Genomic DNA, 13,911 nt, shown 5'->3' on the forward strand with positions numbered 1-13,911 from the left:
CTGTCACCAGAAATACACATCTCTCACCCTTCAGTGGAATGCCCGAGAATCGAACTCGCGGCCACCGTGGTGGTAGGCCAAGACCATACCGATCACGTCACTGAGGCGCTTTTTGTCATCTGGGGGAGGGATATAGAGGAGAGGTTTATGCAGCAGTGCTGCGTATATAAAGTTAATACAGTATCAGTTACAATCCTCTCGTAGATTGTTATCTTAACAACTTTCAAGTCATAGCCTCTGATTTCAGGTTTTGCTCTTATTTTAGGTTTAGTTTTACAACTTTTTTTTTTTTTTTTTTTACTTTGCTGTAGTCTTCGTGATTACCAAAAGTTTTTCTTGGTAAATCCTGTTACCGAACAAGACGTTCTCTTGTACTAAATGCATTTTGCATTTAACTTTTTTTTCCATCAAGGGCTGACTCTCACCCCAGCCCCCTGTAGGTAGATAAGTGTGGAAAAATGTGTAGCCTGTTAACCTAAAAAATGAAACTGTTCACCCATGCTATGAAAAGGAAATAAAAAGTGAAATAAGAAAAAAGTCATAGTCCGCTCCATTCCTTTACCTACGCCTCCGTTAATGCCTTCCTTGTGAGTAGGTTGACATTTTGTGTAGCAGAATTATCCTGGACTGCCGTAAATCTCGGTCTCATGTAAAACGAACGAGCGACCAAAGTCTTGGAACCGATCTGACCCGAAGGTAATTATTTTTCCTGCCAGTCCCTTGAACCCTTGATTAATTCTGCCGAAAAACGGGGGCCACTACTCACCGCGAACAAAAATGGCTCCTGAGACGATGACATTTTCGTTCACGTGACTGATTCCCCGCTGTGGTTGGAGCGAAAAATTCTCGGAATTAATTCTTCCTTTCGAGACAGAATGGAGAGATGCAGATGGTATTATTATTTTTTGGTTTCTCTGAATGGACAGTTGGTTTTCTTGTACCCAAGTCAGATTTTCCAGTTATACCGACTTGGTGATTTTGATAATGGCAATTTGTAAAGCTAAAAGAACCCTTTTACTTCAGTTATATTAACGCAAGATTAAAGAAATAATGATTTTCTAATGCAAAGGTCAAGTTTTACTCGATGTAATACTACTGAATTCATTCACAATTAATAATTCATGCAAAAGCTACACTTATTTTCAAGCAATTATTTCAAAGTCTTTTAAGATTCCATCAGTCTATGCTTGCTGTACAAGGCTTCATATTATTGTATTTTCAAAGAGTAATGATAGGGATGTTAAGAACTAGAGAACATTAAAATGTCTAGTCACTGGAAAACTTCACTTCTTCAGGATATGAAACCTACTGAGTTTAAAATCAGGAGTTGGGCAACCGTCTTTTGGGAGTTCCTGTCCTTGAGTTCAAGATATTTTTTTATTCTCTCCATTACTCTCCTTTATTTCATAATACACACGACTTCTAGTTTGCATCATTCATAGCTGTCTTGTCATAGTTTCTGCAAATATGTTCCTTAATTAGCTACATAGAATTTGTCCAATGACTTTTAGGTTTCCTTGTATTATATCATGGATTTGTGTTTACTCAGCATTCAAAGCAAAATTTACTTTATGCAATTTTTTTTTCAGCCATCAAACATTTTAATAGACAGTGACTGCAGAGTAAAAGTCGCCGACTTTGGCTTGGCACGTTCAGTTGAACCCTGTGCAAGAGTGGAACCTCAGGGTGACCCTACTTTAACAAATTATGTTGCCACCAGATGGTATCGAGCACCTGAAATCCTCCTAAATTCTAAAAGGTATGGTATTTATAATACTACATTTTCAGTTAATTTCAGAGTTTTGATATTGATGAGACAATTAAGAAATGTTAGTTTGTTATAATATGTACAGTATATACTTCTACCCTGATACTCTGAAGCTTTTCATTTTTATATTAGATATCCATTTGCTATAATAATTCTTTATTTGCATATAAATACTTTCAAGTTAAGAATATCTTAGTTTAACCAGACCACTGATTAGCAGCTCTCCTATTGCTGGCACGAAGGATTAGATATTTTTACGTGCCTAGGAACCAACTGGTTACTTATCAATGGAACCTACAGTTTATTGTGGGATTCGAACCACATTGAGAAATAAATTTCAATCAGCAGAAATTAATTCCTCTGATTCCTTGTTGGCACAGCGGGGCCATATACTTTCAAAAGTTGTATATAGGTAGTAGATGTGTTTAGTTGAAATTTCATTTTGTTCATGAAACTTACCTGACAGATATATATATAGCTGTATTTCTGACGTCCGACAGAATTTCAAAATTCGCGGCACACGTAGTGGGGCGGTCAGGTGGTAGTACCCATTCCCGCCGCTGGGCGGCGGATATCAGGAACCATTCCCATTTTCTATTCATATTTTTTCTGTCGCCGGTGCTGCAAACATCTGTTTACAGTACCTCCGTCTAGGATTTTTTCATTATCTCGCTTAATATTATCTGGATTGACTTTTGGTATCGACTTCTGGATTGTTGGATTGGCACGCGGAATAGTGGATTGGTTTTTGATTTTGGATTGGCTTTTCTAGATTCAGTATGTCTGGATCAAGTTCGGGAAGTTTCAGAGTGTGTGTGAGGAGTGAATGTAAGGTGAGGCTTCTTAAACCTTCAGTTGATCCTCACACAGTTTGTATGGATTGCAGGGGGCATGTTTGCGTGGTTGATGATCGGTGCAATGAATGTAAGGATTTGGATGATGATAAATGGAGGATGTATGAGACCTATCGGCGTAAATTAGAGCGCGATAGAGTCAGGAGGTCTTCCTCCAAGGGCAGCTCTACTAAAGGTAAGGATAGTAACATTTCTCCTCCTCTAACACCAGTAGATTTTGCCCAACCTAATCCTGTTTTGTTGCCTTCGGGCCCCAGTGCTGTGTCTGGAGAAGGTAACACCCTTTCTCTGATTCTAGAGTCTATTCGTGCTCTCGAATCTAAAGTTTTGGCCCTAGAAACCGGCCCAGTGAAAGTTTGTGTTAGTGCCCCTAGTGTTGTGGAGGGGGCGTCAGATCGGCCCATAATGCCTCTAGGCCTAGACCTCTATCGGACTCCCAGGACTCAGGGAGTGGGTATGTCGAAAGCCGCAAGAGGGTTACGGGGCTCCCCACCGATCTGGCGTCTTCGGCAGGCCTTGTTGCTAAATCCCAGGCTGCCAAGGAGCGCGCACGAGCGCGTATCCTGAAAGATTGCTTTTCGTCCTCCGAAGCGTCCTCCCCGCGCAAGGGGTGGAGCGCTCGGAGAGACTCGCGTCCGTTGAAAAGGACTTTTCGCTTTGAGGACGCTTCACGTCCTATGTCTCCTCTTTCGTCAGAGGACGCTTATGACGCCTTTCCTCCTCAGAAGAGAGGAAGGCTTTCTACCGATGAGGACGTTCGTTTCCACGCACAGGCGTGTTCACCTGAGAGGCAGATAGCTGTACCTGCTAGAAGGAAGGAGGCGTCCCCTCGCCCCTCGCCTTCTCGCAGTCTCAGTCCTGCCCCTTCTTTTGCTCCTTCGTCACCTACGAAGGATATCCTTGTGTCCCTTCAGGACCAGATTACGTCGCTGATGGCTCAGAGGACTTGCCAGCAGCAGTCGAGCCTAAGCGTAGGAAGGACGTTCGGCTGCCCGTCAAGAGGACGAAGCGGCCTCATTCTCTCTCAGCTCGCTCGTCTCTCTCTCCGCCTCCGGATCGTCAACGTTCTCGCTCTCCTAGCAGATCTTTTACTCTCTCAGGAGAAGACGCTCGTCAGGACGCTCGGCGTTCGAAGCAGGACGCTTTGCGCTCTCGGCAAGTAGCGGTTGACGACGCTCGGCAGGACGCTCGGCGTTCTAGACAGGACGCTTTGAGCTCTCTTCAAGACTCTTTTAAGGACGCTCGGCAGGACGCTCGGCGCGCGAAGCAGGACGCTTCTGGTTATAGACAGGACGCTTTTGAGGACGCTCCGCAGGACGCTCGCCGTGTGAAGCAGGACGCTTTTCGAGCGAAGCAGGACGCTTTGGAGACTGCAAAGCAGGACGCTCGCTTGTCTAAGCAGGACGCTTTTGGCGCCGCTCGTCAGGAAGCTCGCGCTTCCTTTCGTAGGGGAGCTTCTGTTAAGACAGTTAACGTGGCTTCTAAGGATGCTTCTCTTTCGGAAGATGTCCGTGCATCTAAAGATCAACGTACGGCTGCTTCCGTACCTGTAGTGGATACTTCCAACCAACGGAAGTCTTTATTCAGGATTGAGCCTAAGGGACGTACTCCCTCTCCTGATAGGCGTTCTCCAGTTCCTCTTAGGGAGGAAGGGGAGCTTAGTAGTCCAGGGAGTTCCGTAGAGGAAGAACAGCCGGTAGCTTCAGCTGTCTCGGACTACAAGGTTCTTGTTAGGCTGTTACGTTCAGCATTCGGGGACAAGTTCCAGCCGACAGCCCCTAGGTCTCCTCCCTCACAACTTTCGTCGTCCAAGACCGTAAAGACCCCTGAATTCGTCAAAATGAAGACGTCTCTGTCGACCAAGAGGGCGTTTAAGAAACTTCAAGACTTTATGTCCAGAAGGAAGGATCAGGGCAAGACCACTTTCGCCCATCCACCCTCTAGACTCGCCGGGAAAGGAGGAGTTTGGTATGAGACCAAGGAGGATGTGGGGATAAAGGTCCCTTCGTCCGCGTTGGGTGACTTCTCCAGTTTAGTGGACGCCCAGAGGAGGTCTCTCTTAGCGTCTGCTAAGGTGACCTGGACTCCGGTTGAGACTGACCACCACTTGAAGGGACTTCTTCGTACCCTTAATGTTTTTAATTTCCTAGACTGGTGTCTGGGAGTTTTGGACCTTCAGTCTAGAAGTCCTGATTCTCTCAGTCTGGGGGAGCTGTCCAGCGTGTTGTCATGTATGGACAAGGCCGTCAGGGATGGTTCGGAGGAGCTAGTTCGAATTTTGGAACTGCCTTCCTGAAGAAAAGAGCACTGCTGTGCAATTTTACTGCTAAGTCGGTATCTCCCGCTCAGAAAGCGGAATTGCTCTTTGCGCCTCTTTCGGACCATCTCTTCCCCCAGGCTATGGTAAAGGATCTTGCACAGAGTTTGCAAGAAAAGGCGACCCAGGACCTCTTGGTTCAGTCTTCAAGACGTCCAGCGGTTCCTTCCACGTCAACATTCAGCAAACCCCCGAAGAAAGTCAAACCCTTTCGCTGGGGCACCCCCCTCAGAGCAGCTCCTCGAGGGAGAGGTTTTTCGAGAGGAAGAGCTTCATTCAAACCGAAAAACAGCAAATGAAGATCTCGTCCTTCAGACACCAGTCGGGGCCAGACTGGAATTCTTTGCGGAGTCTTGGAGGCAGAGAGGAGCGGATCCTTGGACCCTCAAGATAGTAGAACGGGGGTACAAGATCCCTTTTCTTCATCCTCCTCCTTTGACTTCAACTCCCAGAGACCTCTCTCCATCCTATCAGGGAGAGAAGAAAAGTGTTCTTTTCGATCTCTTAGACCAGATGGTCGAAAAAAGAGCGGTGGAACAAGTCTTGGACCTAGAGTCACCGGGCTTCTACAACAGGATTTTCCTAGTGCCGAAGCAGTCGTCAGGTTGGCGCCCGGTCCTGGATGTGAGCAGGCTAAATCTTTTTGTAGAAAAGATAAAGTTCAGAATGGAGACGCCTCAGTCGGTGCTGGGAGCATTGAGACCTGGCGACTGGATGGTGTCTCTAGACCTGCAGGACGCATACTTCCACGTCCCAGTCCACCCTCTTTCAAGGAAGTACCTGAGATTCGTCTTGGACAACAGGGTTTGGCAGTTCAGAGCCCTTTGTTTCGGTCTCAGCACGGCCCCAATGGTTTTCACAATGATTATGAGGAATGTAGCGAAGTGGCTCCATTCGTCAGGAATCAGGATATCCCTCTACCTCGACGATTGGCTGATCAGAGCGTCGTCGAGGCAGAAGTGTCTGAAGGACCTTCAGTTTACGCTAGCCCTAGCAAAGTCTCTGGGTCTGTTGGTCAACACCGAAAAGTCGCATCTGACCCCGACACAGTCCATCGTGTATCTGGGGATTCAGATGGATTCAGTGGCTTTTCGGGCGTTTCCATCCCAGGAACGTCAGCGACTGGGGTTAGAGAAAGTCGCAGCCTTCTTAGAGAGAGAAGCTTGTTCGGTGAGGGAGTGGATGAGTCTGCTGGGCACCATTTCCTCACTAGAAAAGTTTGTCTCGCTGGGAAGACTGCACCTCAGGCCTCTTCAATTCTTCCTTGCGGAAGAATGGACGTCGAAAGGGGACCTGAATGCGATCCTAAGGATCTCCAACGAAGTAAGAGTACACTTAAGATGGTGGCTCGACCCTCAGAAGTTTACGAGAGGGCCTCTCCTTAAATCTTCTGAGCCCCGACCTAGTGTTGTTCTCAGACGCTTCCACTTCCGGTTGGGGAGCAACACTAGGGGGGGAAGAAGTGTCAGGCTCCTGGAGAGGGGAACAGGTAGCCTGGCACATCAATGTAAAGGAACTGGCAGCGATATTCCTGTCGCTGCAGTTCTTCAAAGAAAAACTGTCAAGCAGGGTTGTTCAAGTCAACTCGGACAGTACCACAGCCCTTGCGTATCTAAAGAATCAGGGAGGGACTCGCTCCAGATCCCTTTTTCTCCTGGCGAAGGAAGTTCTGCTATGGGCAGACGCAAGGCACATCAAGATCCTGACAAGATTCGTGGCAGGGGTTCAGAATGTCAGGGCGGACCTTCTCAGCCGCCGGAATCAGATTCTACCAACAGAATGGACCTTGCACCAGGAAGTCTGTCAAAAGTTATGGAAATTGTGGGGACGTCCTCTAGTATTGCTCCCCGGTTATGGACCCAGGGGCAATTGCAGTGGACGCGTTGCTCTGGAACTGGACAGACCTGGATCTTTACGCCTTTCCCCCATTCAAGATCATGGGGGACGTAATGAGAAAGTTCGCAGCGTCAGAAGGGACAAGGTTGACTCTGATTGCCCCAATGTGGCCAGCAAGAGAGTGGTTCACAGAGGTCATGACGTTCCTTGTGGACTTCCCAAGAACGTTGCCCTGGAGGAGAGATCTACTCAGACAGCCTCACTTCAAAAGGTTTCACCAAAACCTCTCCGCTCTGGCCCTGACTTTGTTCAGACTATCGAAAAGCTGGCCAGAGCGAGAGGCTTTTCAAAGGCAGCTGCGAGAGCAATCGCTAATGCTCGAAGAGCCTCTTCAAGAGCTGTCTACCAGTCTAAGTGGTCTTCCTTCAGGGCATGGTGCAAGAAGGAAGGAATTTCCTCTTCCACGACCTCTGTGAATCAGATAGCAGATTTCTTACTCTATCTAAGAAATGTGCAAAAATTGGCAGTTCCTACAATCAAGGGTTATAGGAGTATGTTGTCTGCCGTTTTTCGCCACAGAGGAATGGACCTCTCCGACAATAAGGATCTGCACGATCTCTTAAGGTCGTTTGAAACTACCAAAATTCCACAAGCAAGACCGCCCTCATGGAATTTAGATGTGGTGTTGAAACATCTGATGCTAAGTCCCTTTGAGCCTCTCCATGAAGCTTCTCTAAGGGACTTAACGAGGAAAACGCTTTTCCTAACTTCTCTGGCGACGGCGAAGAGAGTTAGTGAAATCCAAGCGTTCAGTAGCCTAGTGGGTTTCAAGGGAGACAGCGCTGTCTGCTCGTTGAACCCTTCTTTCTTGGCTAAGAACGAGAACCCGTCTAATCCTTGGCCAAAGAGCTTTGAAATCAAAGGAATATCGAGTCTCGTGGGTCAAGAACCAGAGAGAGCCCTGTGCCCTGTCAGGGCTCTCAAGTTCTATGTGAATAGGACTAGAGAGATAAGAGGTCCCTCAGGTAATCTCTGGTGCTCGGTGAAGAGACCGGATTTGCCGTTGTCGAAGAATGCTGTTGCTTTCTTCTTGAGGGACGTCATTAAAGAGGCTCATTCATCTTGCCAGAAGACTGATATGAGCCTCTTTAAAGTGAAAGCTCACGAGGTCAGAGCCGTAGCTACCTCTCTTGCCTTCCAAAGGAACATGTCTATCAGAGATATTCTTGATAGCACCTTCTGGAGGAGCAATTCCGTATTCGCCTCACATTACCTCCGGGATGTGAGGACGATTTACGAGAACTGTAGTTCTTTGGGACCTTACATTTCGGCAGACACAGTTTTGGGGGCTGAAGGTAGCTCTCTCCCTATCCCTTAGCTTAGTTAGGTTAGTTTATTGTGTTTTTTGGTTGATGGTGAGATCTTCTGTGAAAATCTCCCATTCCATAGTGTTAATATCAGGGGTTTTTTGCGTTAGTTGGTCAGGTGGTGGTCGGTTGCTGTGTTACTGCCATATGTTTGCCTAGATGGTCTTGTCGCATTGTGGTCACGCCCCCGTTGACAGAGCATCCAGAGAGCGCCAGCACTACAGGTCAACACCTGGCTGGCAACTCTGATAAAGCATAAGCAGGCTTTAGGTGACAGTAATCACATAGTCTACTTTGCTATCAGGTAAGGAACCAATAAGTTAATCTTTTATTTTAATTTAAATTTCCTAAAAAATCCTAGTCTGTCTCTACCCACCATCCGAAGGTGTGATTCAGCTATATATATATCTGTCAGGTAAGTTTCATGAACAAAATGTTATTGTTATAATACAATTAAGTTTGTTCATACTTACCTGGCAGATATATATACTTAGAGTGCCCACCCTCCTCCCCTCAGGAGACAAGGGCCATGAATAAATATGAATAGAAAATGGGAATGGTTCCTGATATCCGCCGCCCAGCGGCGGGAATGGGTACTACCACCTGACCGCCCCACTACGTGTGCCGCGAATTTTGAAATTCTGTCGGACGTCAGAAATACAGCTATATATATATCTGCCAGGTAAGTATGAACAAACTTAATTGTATTATAACCATAACATTTTCAATGACTGCAAAGTTTTTCAGGATTTGAACAGTAGAATAATTGTAAATGATTCTCTTTGGAAGGTGCGGACTTACATTTTTTAATGTTTTGTTCAGGTATACACTAGGAGTTGATATGTGGAGTCTCGGGTGCATTTTAGGCGAAATGCTACTGGGCAAGCCAATGTTTCCAGGCTCCTCAACATTAGACCAGATTGAAAGGATAATGGCTGTCATAACACCTCCATCCAGAGAAGGTTAGTAAGTTGGGATCAAGGTCTATTTCTTAAACCCTTTGAAAACCTGTATTCACGGGGGGGATGTGTACCAGACCCCCTGCAAAGTTAGAATCCGCAAATAGTTGGAAACCCTATAAAAATGCTGAAAAGGGCCTATTTTGGCAGGTAAAACTCAATAATAACTCACCAAAAATGTTTATACCTTTTTTTTTTTTTTTTTTTTTTTTTTTTTTTTTTTTTTTTTTTTTGTAATTATATCACAAAAAGTGCATTTTATGGTGAAATTTATTAAAAAAAAAAAAGTAATTTCTGGATAATTCTCATGGAAAAATACAGTGAATATGCAAATTTCCCGCGAATAAATGGTAGATATGGTCCAGAGAGAAATTCGCGAATCCCTGAGTTTGCGAATCTGGAGAACATGAAAACGGGGACCCACTATATATGTATGTGTTCAATGTACTAGATATGTTCCACCGTGGTAATATGAGAAGTTACGTAAACAAAAACTAGATTTTGCGGGATCACCACCAAAAATATCCAGACCTTAATATTCAACATAATTTATAGAAATGCTGTGGAAAGCACCTGGTGCTTCAATACACTGAATAACTTTAGATTATGTTTTAGAGGACTACTACCCCAATGCATGGATCTGTTTTGACTGAGTCTATTTCAATTATGAAACTTCATCCACATAGCAAAATGACTACCTGCATATTTTAGTTGTAGCACTAACAGATGTTCCCGGTACCCTAAAAGATAAGAAAATAATTTTTACTTTTAAACCCAGAATCACCAGTTTTACAGATTATGTTACCACTTCAGCAAATCAGAATTAACATTTCAATCTAACTTCAGAATCATTGGTATTTACAGTTCACTTACAAAATTTCTTCCTTGTTTTATAAGTGGTAACTGAAAAGCCCTAGCATCAAGGAAATTCAGTTTTCAATGTAATCATTTCAATGACGTATTTGAGGATTTGGAGGCAGATAAAGGCCGTAGGCTTTTCAATAAAATTAAAATATGAAAGTTATTGGCAAGAGGATACATGTGTAGCTAAACAAGTGCATGTGGAAAATGGAAAGCTGGTGTTTGTGTATGTTAAAGGAAAATAAAAGGAAACACGACTTTAAGTATACTGCTGTAGGGTAGTACTTGGTTCATTGTGCAAAAAATTTTGTGCCTCTTCTTTTTTTTTCGTAAAAGAACACTGAACCAGTTAAGGTTGGGATTGGGCAGGAAAGAAAAACACACTACGAGCACATATAAAGTAAATTACAATCTGAATGATGACCCACTTAATCCTAGAGCTTAAATATGTTTTTCGTTTCTTAAATTCATAATGAGTGACTTGAAATCTAATGGAAATTTCCTCTTGGGTAACTTTTGATTTTACCATGAATGTGTTTATTATGGTCTGAGTGCTGTTAAGCATTAAGTAACGTATACTGTCCAATAGTTAGTATTGTGCAAATTTTCTAGTCACTGATGCGGTTGAAGATCCATGAAATGTTATAATTAAATCTTTTCCCCAGATATGCATCAAATATCTTCTCAGTATGCTTCATCTCTCTTGAATAAACCTCATGGAGAAAGAACAAGCAAACCTCTAAAAGACATACTTGCTGGTGCCCCAAGTGATGCCATTGATTTAGTCGAGAAATTATTGGTATTCAGTCCAGATAAAAGGCTGACGGCAGAGCAGGCTCTGAAACATCCATTTGTTGCTAGGTAAGTTTATAATACTGTACCAGTTTCTTGCTTTTCTGTAGCATGAATATGTCTTTGTGTTAAAATGGATGTTCTGTTTGAAGTGATCATCAGGGTCAATTTGTCATGAGAATATGCACATGAAAATAAGCAGTGTCAGTTATAAACAAATAGCCTTTTTCTAGGTTGACCCACTACATTAGAAAAGTACTGTTGTATGAGTAATGCATGAGTAATATTCAAATTAATTCTTTCCAGATTCCACAATACAGCGAATGAGCCATGTCTGGATCATGCTGTAGTTCCCTGTATACGTGATGATGTGCAGCTCAGTGTTGATATCTACCGTAACAAATTGTACGAACTCATTGCATCTCGAAAGTGCCGTTTAAAAACGTCTAGCAGCGAGCGTAGCATTAGTGTAAATAGTTCCAGAGTGAATAACAACACCAAAGATCTCAACAGTTCACAGTCTAAGCGTAATACTCAGAATGCTCCTAGTTCTAATAATAAAACTTTATCCCAAAATAAATCAAATAGTCCTTTAAATGGAACACAGAGTCTACAGTCCAATCAGCCTATAAAAGTTAAAGTGGTAGCGCGTAAGCTAGAAAGACAATCAGTTCCGAATGTAGAGGAGTATGCTCGTCAGTCATCAAAAGATAGTGATAAGTCTTCTGCCAAGTCATCAGCCAAATCCTCCAGCAGCTCTAGTCCAGCCAGCAATGGTCGTCGCAAATCAGTTTCGCCTGTGATCACTAAACCTGCACAACTGACTCCAGAGAAAAGACGTGATAAAGTTCATCCTGCAGGTGAATTGCTTTACAGCTGAATACTGTATTGGGGGACATGAATGCTCTAAATTTTATTTGACTTGATTTTGGTATTTTTGTAAATTACTGTCATGCTACAAATTGTGGATTCTTATTGAAGTTTTGAAAGGGACTTAAGAAAAAAGAGTATACGTATTGGTTTACAAATTCAACTAAAGGTTGCTACAGTTATTAATTTTGACCCCCAAAAACAGAATAATTGTTAATACAGTTAGACTAATTGAAAGTTCACATAATGCTCATAATTATTATTATTCAGCTCGTTATAATCTCAAGCTTTAATTTATTAAACTTAGATCATAAGAATACAGTAGTTTGAATAATGTGGTTTTGAGGTTTTTTTAACTTGGAAGACCAACCACCTTCCTGATCTAATAAGTGTGTATAAGATGACAGAGATTGCAGTTTAAAGATTATAATTAAGAATATGTAAGAGAGAGGAAATATCAGGGAAGGTCCGCATGCTTGAGAATACGAATCATAAAATCAACATAAGAAGGAAAGTGAAAACCGGGACTTGGAATAAGGACCTTTGTAGTTTATTTTACATTTTCAAGTCCTGGTTTTCACTCGCCTTCTTACGTGAATTTCATGATGTTACAAGTGCATCTTTAAAATGGAAAGCTGTCATGGAAATGTTAATTGCATGTAGACCTAGACTTAGGACCAGCTTGTGGGTTAAGTATTAACCCCGTACTCTACTTCCTCCACCACACCTTGTCAACCTTTTTCATTATTAAATAAAAAAAAATGGTATGGTTAAGTTTGAGATGTAAGATAAATATTAGAGTTATTATTAGTGTTGGGCACCTTGTGTAAGTGGGTTGGTTACAGATTGCTTTATGATTATAAATGTTGGTTTACTTGAAAGGAGAATTTTTCTCTCATAGTTCAACTTATGAAAGGAAAATAGTGTATAAGAAAATGAGAGTTTAAAGTGTAAAAATGAAAGACTTCATTGAGCAAAATGTAAAGGGCTAGGACACTGGTTTTTATTTTCTTTTTCAGGGTTTGAAATATGACAAGTAATTTAAGAATGTAGCTTTTTTTGTTTTTTTGGAGTGAATGAATATTTTTCCCTCAACAGAAACAAGTTCTGGTCCTTCCCAGAGACATCGCAGTTTAGATGGATTAACTGGGGTACCTGTGGCACGGTCTGGGGGGGTGACTGTTACTTTGGGAGGGACTGGAGAAGGGTTAGTGGGTTTAGGTGACAAGCGAGGACCATTTACTCGCTCGGTCTCCCTGACCTTCCCTGCTGCTAATGAAGTCTCCCCCTCAAAAGTTATTACCAGCTATAATAAGCAAGTGAGTACTTAATAAGAAATAGAGCTTCACTTACTTGCTTCTGTAAGTTATTTCAATGCTAACTTGTCATGATCTTTCCAACACTTTTTGAAAAGCTTCGGATTTTTTTGACTAAGCTTTAAAAATTTTTTTTTTTTATTTTATCATGTAAGGAATTACTTATTTTGCTTTTAGGTTGTAAATAACTGCAGTACATTATTTTTTATTTTGCAAAAATTGCTGGTGAATATAAAATAAAAAAATAAAAAACTACAGATTTGAGATGAATAATAGTGAAGACAAAAAAAAGGGAGACCAGATTTAAGTACCTTCAAACAAGGCACAGTTGAATGTAATAAACACTAAATGTACTTTTTATATTAATGAGATATTTTTCAGCTTTGAAATAGCAAACCTGTAAGAGACAAATTTGTTGCTAATGTACTGTAATTTTTACTTTTTCACCTGCTTTAAAACTCAGTTTTAATTTTTTAGTTTTGGAACTTTGAAGTAACATTTTATTGAGGATAGTTTTAATCTTTAATCCTATAGTTTTGTAAATTGAACAGTAATATTTAGATATGTTGATGTGGATTTATGTGTATGCAGTGTATTGTTTTTTTAAAAAGAACAGCACTGATGGGAGAAGCAAACTGACAAATTGACAACAAGCTTCCTGTGGATGGAGAGGCATGTCAGTTACTTGTTGATGGAGACGCTTCAATGTCTGCTTCAGAAAACTTTTTTTTTATTTTTTATTTTGTACATTGATGTAACTTTTGACTGGTAAAAGTGAGAAATTTGGGTGAATGAATGGTACCACAAAGGAGGGTATGAATTGAAATAGTAAAGAGGTATGTAATCCATCTTATGATGCTGAGTGATTGTACATTAAATATTTAAAGTAGTTTATCTTAATATAAAGGTACATTACAAGGTATTTGTGGTTGCCTGCTACACTTGAACAGCACATCCGGTACTGTAATTTC

General features: G+C 42.2%; 1 protein-coding gene across 1 annotated transcript in view; it reads left to right on the top strand.

The window, feature by feature from the left end:
* LOC135216256 (extracellular signal-regulated kinase 2-like) overlaps positions 1 to 13,911 on the top strand; it is a 222,573-nt gene that overhangs the window by 201,892 nt on the left and 6,770 nt on the right. The window contains exons 4-8 of the mRNA XM_064251420.1: positions 1,590 to 1,759; positions 8,965 to 9,104; positions 10,628 to 10,823; positions 11,061 to 11,614; positions 12,723 to 12,943. Coding sequence (XP_064107490.1) covers positions 1,590 to 1,759; positions 8,965 to 9,104; positions 10,628 to 10,823; positions 11,061 to 11,614; positions 12,723 to 12,943 — 1,281 coding nt within the window. The remainder of the gene's footprint in view (positions 1 to 1,589; positions 1,760 to 8,964; positions 9,105 to 10,627; positions 10,824 to 11,060; positions 11,615 to 12,722; positions 12,944 to 13,911) is intronic.

The sequence above is a fragment of the Macrobrachium nipponense genome, chromosome 6 (assembly GCF_015104395.2).
Source record: "Macrobrachium nipponense isolate FS-2020 chromosome 6, ASM1510439v2, whole genome shotgun sequence".
Lineage (NCBI taxonomy): Eukaryota > Metazoa > Arthropoda > Malacostraca > Decapoda > Palaemonidae > Macrobrachium > Macrobrachium nipponense.